The sequence below is a fragment of the Musca autumnalis genome, unplaced genomic scaffold, assembly GCF_047663935.1.
Source record: "Musca autumnalis isolate F117 unplaced genomic scaffold, ASM4766393v1 scaffold_1, whole genome shotgun sequence".
NCBI lineage: Eukaryota > Metazoa > Arthropoda > Insecta > Diptera > Muscidae > Musca > Musca autumnalis.
The window spans coordinates 330,777,760-330,790,948 of record NW_027411644.1 but is presented as its reverse complement, the minus strand read 5'-3'; the positions used below and the strand labels follow the sequence as shown (position 1 = coordinate 330,790,948).

At 34.0% G+C, this 13,189-nt stretch overlaps 1 protein-coding gene across 38 annotated transcripts in view; it reads right to left on the bottom strand.

Moving 5' to 3' along the window:
* Fas1 (fasciclin 1 Fas1 domain-containing) overlaps window positions 1–13,189 on the bottom strand; it is a 69,510-nt gene that overhangs the window by 17,809 nt on the left and 38,512 nt on the right. For 20 of the 38 annotated variants that reach the window (XM_073962925.1, XM_073962928.1, XM_073962929.1 and 17 more), the window contains 6 exons: window positions 7,586–7,718; window positions 7,225–7,394; window positions 7,019–7,152; window positions 6,835–6,931; window positions 6,597–6,765; window positions 6,226–6,398 (listed from right to left, as the gene is read on the bottom strand). In XM_073962925.1, coding sequence (XP_073819026.1) covers window positions 6,226–6,398; window positions 6,597–6,765; window positions 6,835–6,931; window positions 7,019–7,152; window positions 7,225–7,394; window positions 7,586–7,718 — 876 coding nt within the window. The remainder of the gene's footprint in view (window positions 1–6,225; window positions 6,399–6,596; window positions 6,766–6,834; window positions 6,932–7,018; window positions 7,153–7,224; window positions 7,395–7,585; window positions 7,719–13,189) is intronic. The other 18 variants (XM_073962937.1, XM_073962933.1, XM_073962936.1 and 15 more) reach the window with 1 other exon arrangement.

The window sequence follows — 13,189 nt, the reverse complement described above, 5'->3', positions numbered from 1 at the left end:
TTGATTGCAGCCCCTATTGAGGCTTGGGAGTTTTTGAGGGTAACAGTTCATACTTACAATCTACCGAATTATCGTATTATGATGCATATGAGGATAGTCGCAGTCATGGCAAACAGAGACGTAGACAGAGGAGGAGTCATGGCATTGCGTTCATCACATCGCACCATTTGGCATTCATTCAATCATTCGTTTATTGTTCGATGGAGTACCATTATCGAATATTGGTTTCGGGTTTTTTTTTATTTAAAGTCGTTAAATGTTGGTGGGTGTTCGTTTGGTTGATTGGTTGGTTGTTTGTTTGAATGAATGGATAATTGTTTTGAATTTCGTGCAGAAGGAAATTTACGCAAATTGGAATTATGAATATCCATTATCGTAGTGTTGTTTGGTTCGGATTTTGATTGAGTAATGTTGCCATAACAAAAATAATCGATTATTAGTCTTTTTCTAAGTTTGTTTTTTTCTATTTTTACTTTATGTTTTAATATTTCTCTTTTTTTTGTGGTACGTTCTCAAAACTAAGACGTATTAAAATGTATACTTCGTGCAAAGAACAATGCGAACCATTTGGCGGGTGATCGATTTTGCATGATACGAATATGAGTTTTAATTTTAATTATTTTTTTTTTCAAAATATTATTTTTTCGCATTTGAAATGAATGTGGTGGATGGATGGCAATATACAATATATATTTTTCGATATTTACAGACAAACATACAATGATGGCGGATTTTGTTTATAACTGGACTTTTTGACATATTCTTTGTACAACAAAGGCCGTTCAGATCGAACAAGAAACGGGCAATTAAAAGTCGTTATAAACGAAATCTAAATTAAATGTTACCATTAAGCTTAACTTCCACAAATGTAGAGCAATCAATAATATGACTGAGCATTATTATACAAAAATGTCCAGTAAAAAATGCAGATTTTTTTTTTTCAAAAATGTTCCATTCCATACCTTCCTATGGAAAATTATATTAAATATAAATTTTGTGTTCTTCATGTAATTTTCCGTTATAAAATAATAAACAAATGGTAGCGTCAATCCTAATTGTAAATTACTGGACATTTCGTTGTTTCTTTTGTAACTTTCCAACAAATAACTTGTTTGAACATGCTGAGATTATAAATAATATTTAATTTTTTTCCACATACATAATTGCATATTTTTTCGACCACATTGATACAAAATGAAGAGGTCATGCCAAATACGTACATGTACAGAACAGAACTGAATTTTCAATCAAAACAAATTAATTTATAATATCATGCAAATAGGAATTACTCGATCACCTTAAAGACGACTTGCAATTATTAATAAAAATAAGAACTCCTATACTGTAAATAATTCGTTTTTTTTTGTTTATTAAAAAAGGGGTAATTACCTTAAACGACTACAATTGTTTATGTTTAACATAAAATTTGTAGTTTTCGGGGAGGATTTAAAGTAAAATCCGGGAGGCACATTTTGGTTTTGTTTACAAAATACATTTGACAAAAAAGAATGGAAAGTTTTACAAAGATAAAAGAACAAACATTAAAAAACACATCAAAATATGAAAGATCTAAACTAAAAATATCACAACATTTAAGAGAGAGAGTGAGAGAGATTAATGATGTTACATAGCGACGAATATGTTATCGCATGATACAAAATGTTTGTGATTAGAATGAGCGATATTTGGGGCGCTTTGATTTCCTTTTTTTTTGCATTAACCATTTACACCAGGCTTTAGATCAAAGAATTTTTGTTGTTAATTTGAAATATATGTTCACGAATATAAAATCCAATATGTATATTTTTAAAATTAGTTAATTCTAAAGCATTGTGTAAATAGGCGTTATGTTCTGTGATTTTTTAAATGTCAAGCAAAAAGCTAAACTTAAGTTATGGGTATTCAGATGGAGAGTGATTTTCAAAATACATGTTCACTTACTCCGAGGAATGACATCTTAACCAAGAGCATTTTCTCTAACCCTTTGGTAGTCATCTTAATGAACCTTTTAGTATGGCATTTTTATCAATTCCATAGAATGATATTTTCATCAATTCGTTGTCCTGAACGTAACAACTGATGACCACTTACAAATTTTAAAAAAATCTGATTTTTTAATGGCTGTACTTTAAGTAGAATTGAACATGTTGGACAAAAATAGGCTAATATATGAGCGTTAGAAAGGGAAAATTCATTGTTATTTGTATATAACATCGAAGTTTTAAGCGGTGCCCAATGTAGCTCGAAAACGGATGATACTATCTTCATATGTTTTTGTGGAATTACACTATGCAACACTGAAAATGCAAACAACTTCTAGTATGCATTTTTGATAGTACATATTTAGACTACAAAAACCCTAGTAGGGTTTTGTCCTGTCAGTTCCAGATCGTTTTTTATGGCCGCATCTAAACCGGGCTAAAACTACACTTTTTTCCATTTATCGGACCTTTATCTCAGAAACGATTAGGAATTTGGCCTTGCTGTCTTAGGCAATATTGTAGCCCTGAACTAGTAGAACTTATCTTCTGAACAGACCACATAAGAAAAACTCCATCTAGGGCATCAAAATCTATAAAATATAGAAAATTTTACATAATTGCTGTAATTCTGGTCAGTATGGGCTAAACTATTGGGAGTTGAACCAAGTAACCTTTTGCAAAAATCTTCCAAATAATGTTCTCAACAATTCTTTAGAACATTCTGAAACTCTAAAATGCTTACTTCATGTTGTTTCAGCGGCATTATGCATCATATATTTTACAACACGTATTTCAAACACAGTTCACACCAACAGTTTATTCTCGCATTTCGGATTTCACTACATTATTGACATTTTTATTAAATCGTATTTGAAAAATGTACTGAAAACAAAGGCATAGAGGCATTTTACAACAATGACATGTTCTGAAGAAAATATTCAGAAAAAATTAACGGTTTTGGAGATACGGCGCGAAATGTATAAAAATTGTGGAATTTTTACATATATTTTGAAATTTGAGGCAATAAATGTAGTTTTTCGAGCACATTATTTCTCCAAATATTTTATTCTTGTTCTTATCTACAAATTTGCTTCAGAGGTTAGAAGAAGATTCGCATTGGTTTCAGAGATATAGCCCTGAATTTCTTTCAAAACTCAATATTTAACCAGGTTTTTGACCCAACAAAACGCAACTAGGATTTCTTGTCGTTTGGGTCTGTACTTTCAAAAAATCCTCAGTTCGAATTATTTACACAAGATCACCTTAAAAATGTTGCACAGTGTTATCATACACAAAAGAAGCTTGTACTTAAGCGAGATACCTTTTTAAAATTTGTTTGGTGGATTTATTGCGAAAAAAACTGTTAATTTCTTCTTTAAAATGGAAATTTTGACTTTGACTGTTCACTATTTTTTTAAAAAATTAATATTTTTAATTCCGTTCTGCTTAAGGACAAGATTATTTTGTTCTTAATGATCTCACAAAAATATATCGCTCATTTACTCAAAGAGTGAAACATCTCAAAAAATCCACTTTCGAGAAAAAACGCGTTTTAAGTTGGCGATTGAAATTTGACTTCCCACACTTAAAAAGATTATTACACAAAAACTAAAATAACTACTTGCCCCATATTATGTAAACAGCTAGCCAGATATCAGTGCTAAATTTCTGTGCAAGATCAAGCATGGTTTGAAGCGTTTCATTGCTTCATAAACTCAAAAAAAAACTAAACTAAATGACCTGTAACTCGTCGAGTTTTAGAGATATAAGTATGAAAATTTGACACAAGATGAAGTGCATTTTTGAGTTATGCCACTCTTTGAGTAAATGAGCGATATGCTGACAGGTTTTTCGTTTTCGAGCTGCTTCAAGGGCACCACTAACTGCTTTAGTAAAATAAAACGTTTCGTTGGCGAACATTTGTCAGAACACTATGTAATATTTTTTAACAACAAAAAATTCCGGAAGTAGCTCAAGATGTGAGCTTTCATATGAAAAAAATTCTAAAAAAGTTTGGTAAATTTCTTGTAAAAAATTTAAAGAAACTATTTTTTGTGCTCAATAAGTGGCTATAAACGATCTGTCTCATGTCTGTCCAATTTTGATGAAATTTAGAAAATACGACAGAATTTCGTTTAAAAATAATTTCGCGAAATTATTTTGAAATCATGGTGGTTTAGGGTATCACATAGTCGGACCCGCCCGACTTTGATCCTTTCCTTATTGTTGTTTTTTTATTTTTTTACATTTTTTGTTTAATGAAAATATTTTTAAATCATTCTCTATCTGAATGTAAACCAATTGTCTTAAAAGAGTTTAAACAAAAAACAGATAAATAAAATGGTAATAAGAAATTGCCAATTCTTTGTTGAACTTAATTTCAACCCTGAACTAAATGTACATCTTTCAACTTGTTCTTGTTTTTTTTATAAAATTTTTGTAAAAAATTTAAAGTGTAAGGGAAGTATATGCACAGAGAAGATATGAACCAGATTCGATTGATTAGAATTTTAAACCTTCCATAAAAGAAATTATAAAAAAGAGCATTGCGTGGCTATAACCAATTTTAAAAGCGCCGTAGAAGAGTTCAACTTTGACAATATGTAGGAAATATAATTTTATTATAGCTAAAACATTATATTCTGAGTATGTTTTTGTCGACCTACAGCCGAACAAATCACAAAAATAATTAAATATTTAGTTCAAAACATAATACTCTTTAAGGGCCCTTTTTAATATTTACCCAGCAATGTTGCATAAATAATCTACTTCGTAATGCAAATTGCCTTTCAGGTACAAATGTATACATGAAATGTTTGTTGGGTTATTTCTTTATTTGTACCTTGTAGGCTCAAAAACATTTTAACTAATTATCCTCAACATAATAGGGATACACAAGAAAAAAACTTTTCCGATAAACAGCTTTATCAACATTTGTATTTTGTAACTAAATTTTTGAAAGATGAAGACTCTTAGAGTATGGCCATAGACATTTTGAACATTTTGCTTCGAAAAAGTTAAATTTAGTCTTTAGACTGACAAATATTTTGAAACTATTACAAAAAATCAAATGTCAACGTTGTATGATGACTCTAAAAAGGACATTCCTTGGAACATTTTTACAATACTATTCAGATATATATGCTTCAGAATCATTTGAAAACATTCTGCTTTACAGTGCCACTTTACAAATTGCCAAAAGCAGCCATCTTCCACGATACTCAAAAGCTTTTTATTTTCAATATATCAGCGCTTTTTTGCCAATTTTTGCAGCTTAAAATTCTTTGTTTGAGATGAACTTTCAAAATGATTTAATAATTTTTGTTTTGCATAATTTTGTACACAAATGTTAAATAAAATATCGAACACAAAAATTAATAGTCGATTAATTAACGATTTGGTTTTTTTTCAATTTCGAAATGGATTTATACAGACAAACAGTTTTAGTTGTTTTTGTTGTTGTCGTTGGTATACTTACATTACACCCAAAATTTTTTTAAAATAAAATTTATATTTTAAAAATTATTTTAAAATAAAATTTTGCTTTGATTTTACTAAGAACCGAATCTTTTTTTGTTTGTTTTTTTTTGTGCTTCATCTCTCTAGTCTTGTGTTTTGTTTTTCGCTCATTTAGGGAAAAAATTATAATTGAATTCAGTTCAAGGTAAAATCGGTCTTTGGGTATTCGTGGCAAGATGTGGCAGTTAATTTGTGTATGTGTGTCGAGTTGTGCAGTGTTAAGGATGTGTTGTGAATTGTTTCTATTATTGGCGACTTTGTTCTTGTGAGAGCCACTGTTTGAAATAGACAAATATTATCTGTTATTATTACAAAGGCATATAGCCCAGAGAACGACAGGCATTAGTCGCCCTCCCGCCATTGACTCAAAACAAAATCAAAGTCCCTCTAAACACGGTTGGTTGCCTAATCCAAAAGTGTAACCTTAGCCTAAGTAATGATAATTGTTAGCATAGCTTTTTGGGAATGCTAAGTAATCAGCTTTTGGTTAGTTAAGCCTTTTTTTTAAAACCATGGAATCCTGCAAAAGGATTCTAGGAATTACCAGGTTGGCTCATCAAATTTACATTCTGGCTATTTCATTTCATTTCTATCTACTTTTGTACATTTTATTCTCTGTTACTCTGCTTCTAGTATGTTTATGTGTGGGTAGCGTTTTACTACTGGCTTTGTTTCTGTTGTTATTGGTATTTATTGCAAATGTTGTTACTGTTGTTTGGAATACATTTGGACTTACCTGTAAAAATTCAGTTACCGTTGTATCGACAATCATCAAAGGACGCTTTATTAAATGGACAACGCCATTACGTACGGGTATGTTGGCGGCAACAATTTCCGACAGCACGACTCCGGTGGCGTGTTTGTTATCGCCCAGTAAAGTATTCGATTTCACATACACTGCAAATGGGAGGAAGGAAGAAACAAGGAACAGGGGAGCATATAAGATTAGACTGATAGTTTTCATTTCTTTAAACATAAAATCCGTCTTTATGAGAGTCTTTATATTCTCTGTCGGTATTCTGTCTTCACCCCATAAAATCACACCCACACGCAAACACTTTGTTTAAGTATTTGCAAATATTCCCCTGTACTTACTTATTCCATTCTTCTCTTTGAAGAAAGTCACTGTAACCTTTATATTATCCTCGAAAGCGGCAGTGGTCTGTGGCACTTCAGTGGGTGCGGCCGCAGTAAATATCACATTATTTAATAAGACATGGCCATCTATGACTTTTTTATCCACTAAACTACTACGGGCAGTTGCCTATGGAGTAATGAAACATTTTAAATAATTATCGAAAATATATTGTTATGTGTGTTGTTCTTAACTTACCTTGAAACCTTCATCAATTGGCAAAAGGAATGTATGGCCACCAGGTGATTGGAATAAATTCTCCTTGCCTTTCAGAGTGACTTGGGAACGATAGACTCTGAAATGAAATGAAACATTTTTAATTTCTTGGTATTGTACTCCGTATTCAATCAATAAGAATTTGTTATCTTGGTACATAACATACCGCAAACGATTATCTCCAATGTCTAGTAAATCAGACTGTTGCAAAAATTGAAATGCATCTGGATTGGTGATTTCAGTTTTAGTATTGGGCAGAGGGGTAAGTGGTACTAAAACTTCATCGATAATATGCATCACCTTTAATTAAAAAATTGAAAATGTTGTGGGATTATTAATTAATCATGCGAATTCTTTACCAGGGAGACTTACCTGTCTTTTACCCTCATTATTGGTCATTTCCACCGACAATGATGGTATAATGCGGGCATTATTCACATAAATGTCACCATTGCGATTCTTTGTTATATACAATGGAGGATTACCATCCATATCGGATGGTATGGTCTTTGATAATTGATCCTGAGTCATGGCAACGGTGGCTGTTGAGAATTATGAAATGAAAAAAGAAGAAAAAACAAATCCATTTCCAATTAAGATTTCAATTTGCAGAAACATATTTGCAATTAATTCAAAATCAACGACGCCGACAACAACAATAAAAGAAAACAATGAACTCAAGTGATAACTGCCAGACGGCCGGGCAATCATCCCGGCCACCTAGTCGACTTACCCATATGATAAAGGACATAAGTGGCCTTGTTCTTGTGACGCTGGAATGCCTCATTTGTAGGTACAAACAGTGTGCAGGCTCTCAAGGATAATGTTGAGTTGGCAATTTGATTCTGTTCCAATAGACTATAAAACTGTAAAGAGACAAAGAGAGAGGGGGGAAATAAAGTTTTATTCAACAAAAGCTATTTATGTGCCATAAAGACAAGTTGTTGTTGTTGTTTTTTGTTTAAATGGCTTCTTCTTCAATACCAACAAAATTAGGAGTTGGTAAAGTTTATTACATTTCCAAAATGACACTGTCGTCAAATTTGAAAACAAAGAACAAAGTTGTGCCATTATTTACAGTATTTTGTTGCCATTTTTTAGATGATGTTCGACAATTCACTCTACATTGAATAACAAATCAAATGATGAGTCAAAGTTTAAGGACAAAGGGAAGGGTAGAATACATTTGTGTGCAGAAAAATCAATTGAAAGAGACAATGTTAAGTTATTTTGGGAATAGAATGATTCAAAATAATGCCATCGAAGACAATGTATAGGCAAATTAAACAATTGTATAGACGTTCAATGAACGCAACTTTTATATTTTTGTATACCCTCAGCCTTAAGGTTGGGGAAGGGTTCTTTGTTTCAATACAAAGAACTAAGAGAACTGATGAGTCCAAGTGGCGTTGGACGAAACTAGTCTTCTCTGCCATCCCCAAAAGTAATCAATTTTAACTACATCCCACTTTAAACTTGTTGTTTTTTAATTTGAAAACAAAAAATATGAGATTAAGCTTGACTTGCATAAAAATAGTAAGGAAATATTTTTAAGAATTAAAAAAATACTCCTCAGTTTTTCATAAAAACTCATTTATTTAAAAACACACACTTTTACCCATGTAATTTCAATAAATTTAGAAAAAGTGTTAAACGAACGGAACGGGACGGGTACAAAAGTGTGGACAGAGGACACTCTCAGGAATCTTTTTGTGAAAACGAAACGCTGTTGCCTGTTGTTCCCTATAAGCTCTAGTCCACTGAAATTGGAATTTCACTAAAGTTTAGTACCTAGGGAAAAATAAAATACCTCATTACTTATAAACGCTACGATAATATGTTTACTATCGTATCCCATACATAAATTAACTATCGGTGACGACAAAAGATTGGGGTTTTGGCCAGGAAATTGATTTCTTAACCATTGTGCGGCAGTTACATATTCATAATGGACCAAAAGCTCCGTCACCACCAACTAAATGTACATTTGTATTGAGATATGATACAAGACAAGACACCTTGTAGACTTGATAGAAAATAGGCTTCAAAAAATACTTCATATCTGCTGATTTTAATAATGCCCCTATAAATAGAAGTTATCAAAATCCACCTTTGTCTTTTAGTCATTCACATCTGATATGTCTGCTGAGCTGCCCGTGTGGGGATTGCTAGTTCCTCCATCGGGACCCTCCCATCTGGCGAATTGGGGAAGCTCATCTTATCTCAGTAATAAGGCGGGTACCGGGGAAATAAAATACTCGGGGGTGATCAAAAACTAGCCTAAGGGACGGCAGCTGGTCCCTTAGTACCTTTGGTGAGCAGAAGCTGGATCAGCTGGTATGGTTACCACTGGATATCGGTTGGCGTGTCAGAAATTGAAAAACGGCGACTGAACAGCGGAGAGCGGATGACGGTCTTGAAGCAAGCGGTTCGCTATACAAACGTGTATCCAAACCTAGACGGGATGGCGTCTAAAAGTTGGCAGCCCCAGCACCATCATAGGATACAACAGGCCAATCACCTGCTTATCCGAAACCAAACCTGATTAACGAAACATCTACAAGAAACGAAAATGATAACAATATCCCCACGATGACGACTATCGGCACACGAAATCGGATTAGAATCGGACAATGGAACGTAAGGACGCTTAGGGAGACAGCGCGCCTGGCACAACTCGAGTATCAAATAGAAAGATTTAATAAAGCCATTCTAGGCATCAGTGAGATGAGATGGTGCAATAGTAATAAAACAACATCCTCAGAGGGTAATACTATTTTACATAGCGGCAAAGAGAATCGGTGTGAAAGCGGAGTAGGGTTCTTAATAGCAAAAAATGCTGCAAAATCACTTAAATCGTGGACTCCTGTCTCTGATCGCATTATTACCGCTCGTTTTCATACAACAATAAAGAAGTGCGTCACAATAATACAATGCTACTCACCAACCGAAGACGCTGACGATGCAGTTAAAGACGAATTTTACAATCAACTTACGGCAACACTACATAGCGTTCCGAAGAGGGATATACCTATCCTTATGGGGGACCTAAATGCAAAAATTGGTAGCAGAAATGATGGTTTGAGCCATATTATGGGAAAACATGCAATGGGGTCAAAAAACAACAACGGTGAACGTTTTATTGAAGTCTGTCAAACTTTTGACTTGGTCATCGGTGGCTCATTGTTTCCACATAAAAACATACACAAATATACATGGACATCGCCAAACGGTATAACCAGGAACCAAATAGACCATATATGCATTGGCCGAAAATGGAGAGGTTCATTGCAGGACGTTCGCTCAAAACGGGGAGCTGATATCGACAGCGATCATGAGTTAGTTGTCGCATCAATAAAAATCAAACTAAAAAATATAAAACATAAAAATATGGCAAAAACGTGTAAACGTCTCAATACATCTAAGTTAAAGTGCAATGAAGTAATTGGGAACACTCTAAGAAATTGCCTACCAGTACCCGACGACACGTGGGAACATACGTGCAATATGCTACGCGAGATAGGAAACACTAAAATTGGATGCAGGCAATATGAAAGGAGGAAACAATGGATATCAGAGACAACATGGGAACTAATACTACAAAGAAACCGCCTAAAAAGACTGCAGAATTATAATGCGGACTTCAGACCCCAATATAAAGAGACTGCGAAAGCCGTAAAGAGTTCAGCAAGAGCCGATAAAAGAAGATATCTACGAAACTTGGCAAACGAAGCGGAGGCTGCAGCAGGAGCGAATAATATGAGAGAGCTTCACAAAATAATTGGACAAATAGCAAACCAAAATTTGTACAAAAACCAGATTATAAAAGACGAACAGGGACGACTAACAACAACAGAAGAGCAAACCTGCAGATGGAGACAACACTTCGAATCGATAAGCAACGTAAGCTATGCTGAAGACGAGACATAAATTTGAACAGCCGCGAAAATGAATCAGTAAACCATAACATAAACGTTGAAGAACCGAACATAACTGAAATAAAAAAGGCAATCGATAAACTGAAAACAAACAAAGCTCCAGGAGAAGACGGCATTCCACCTGAACTCCTACAAACGAACTCTCAAGCATCGGCAGAAATACTAGCGCCGCACATACAGAAAGCTTGGTTATTAGAACAGCTACCAGAAGCGTGGACAAAAGGAACAATAGTGAAACTGCCAAAGAAAAATGACCTCAAGGATTGCAATAATTGGAGGGTATTACGCTGCTGAATACAATATATAAAATACTAGCAATTATAATAAATAACAGGTTGGAGTGTGTCGAGCAATCACTACAAGAAGAGCAAGCTGGTTTCAGGCCACATAGAAGCTGTTTAGACCAAACAAACACTTTTCGTATTGTCATTGAACAGTCAATTGAATGGCGATCACCACTATACATCGTCTTTATCGACTTCAAAAAAGCTTTTGATTCAATAAAAAGAAACGCTATATGGGAAGCTTTGAAAAATAAAGGAACCCCGATGAAGCTAATCCGCATAATCAAAGCAATGTACGACAACGCAGCCCATCACGTGCGTCACAACGGGACCATTAGTGACCCCTTTTATACCAATGCTGGGGTTAAGCACTATCGCCACTACTATTCGCCGTAGTTCTAGACGAAATTATGTTGAAGCTGTCCCACAAGAAAAGAGGAATTGTATGGGATATGCACAAACATCTAGAATATCTAGCGTATGCGGACGATATTTGCTTACTGTCCCACAAATTCTCTGATATGCAACAAAAATTTAATGACCTAGTTATATTGACAAGACAAGCAGGCCTGGATGTTAATATTGGCAAAACTTTTGCAATGCGAATAAACAACTCGGTCGATTGCAGCTTTACGATTTCAAATCACCATATCGAGTTTGTCAAAAGCTTTTGTTATTTGGGCAGCATGATGTCGGCTGACAACGGCGTAGACGACGACATTGACAACCGGCTGAAAAAAGCCAGATCAGCATTTGGCCGCTAAAATAAAATCTGGAGAGCAGCACAAATATCCCAGAACACCAAATTAAAAATTTTCAACTCATGTGTAAAGTCAACACTTCTTTATGGTAGTGAAACATGGCTCATATCAAAAAATGTAGCCCAAAAACTTCAAACATTCATCAACAAATGTCTCCGAATAATCTGTGGCATATTTTGGCCAAACACTATCTCAAACATAGATCTACATATCAAGACGAGAGAAGAATTTATTATAAAGCAAATCGCTAGACGGAAGTGGAGATGGATTGGGCACACTTTAAGAAAACCGGTGATCAGCATTCCTCGTGCGGCTCTAGAATGGAACCCTCAAGGATCTCGACGTCCAGGACGTCCAAAAAACACTTGGCGTAGAACAATCCAAAATGAATTACTACGAATAAATAAATCAATCAATGATATAAAAACCATATGTATCGATAAAATAAGATATAATTTTCTTGTAGAAGCCCTATGCTCCCAAGTGGAACAATAAAGGAATAAAAAAAAATGTCTGCTGAGCTGAATAACCACCAGTGAAACGATCGTAGCATATTGGTTGGGTCTGTGGTACTTTGCTAGAATGCACTTTTTCAACACAAACTCCTTAAATCAATTAATACAATTAATTAAAAACTTTCATAAACAATGACCTTCGCCCTAATTTTTACCGAGGTGCTCCTCATTATTAAAGCCTACGGTTACAAACTGAAATGACTGATGGGTCTTAAATATATCGAAAGGAATGACTCTCAAAATAACATCACTTCCAAATGGTCCATGTAGGCCATTTCCTTAAGTGCCTCCACCGCAACAATTTTGTGCTTCAATTCAAATTATTACCAAATATCAATTAATCTTAGCGATTGTGGAATAAATAATTTATAAATACCCGAAAAATGTCCACAAGAATACCTAATTTTTGAATAAAAGGATTTTTTATCAAGAAAAAGAATATTTTTTTAAACATTAAGAGCATTTGGAAAGCATTTTGAGCATGATATGCGGGATGTTATATCGTATGATAATCAAAAAACCTTTAATAAATATTTCGTCTATAAAATGATACATTAATTTGTCTAGTCTTACCAAAAAAAAGTAATGTGCATGACGTCAATCCAATCTCTATACGGGGGAACGGGGACTCTGCTTGCCATTCTGACAACATTTTAGGTAGTCATATCTACAACTCTTATTCGTGACATTTTTTGAAGAATAAGAATTTGTAAATGAAACTAACATACTCAATAAAGACTGCAGACAATTTTTTATTACAACTAACATGTTATAAAATTTTAATTTGGTAAGAACGAATAAAGGGGAAGGACGGAAACAACTTTTTATATTCTATAAAT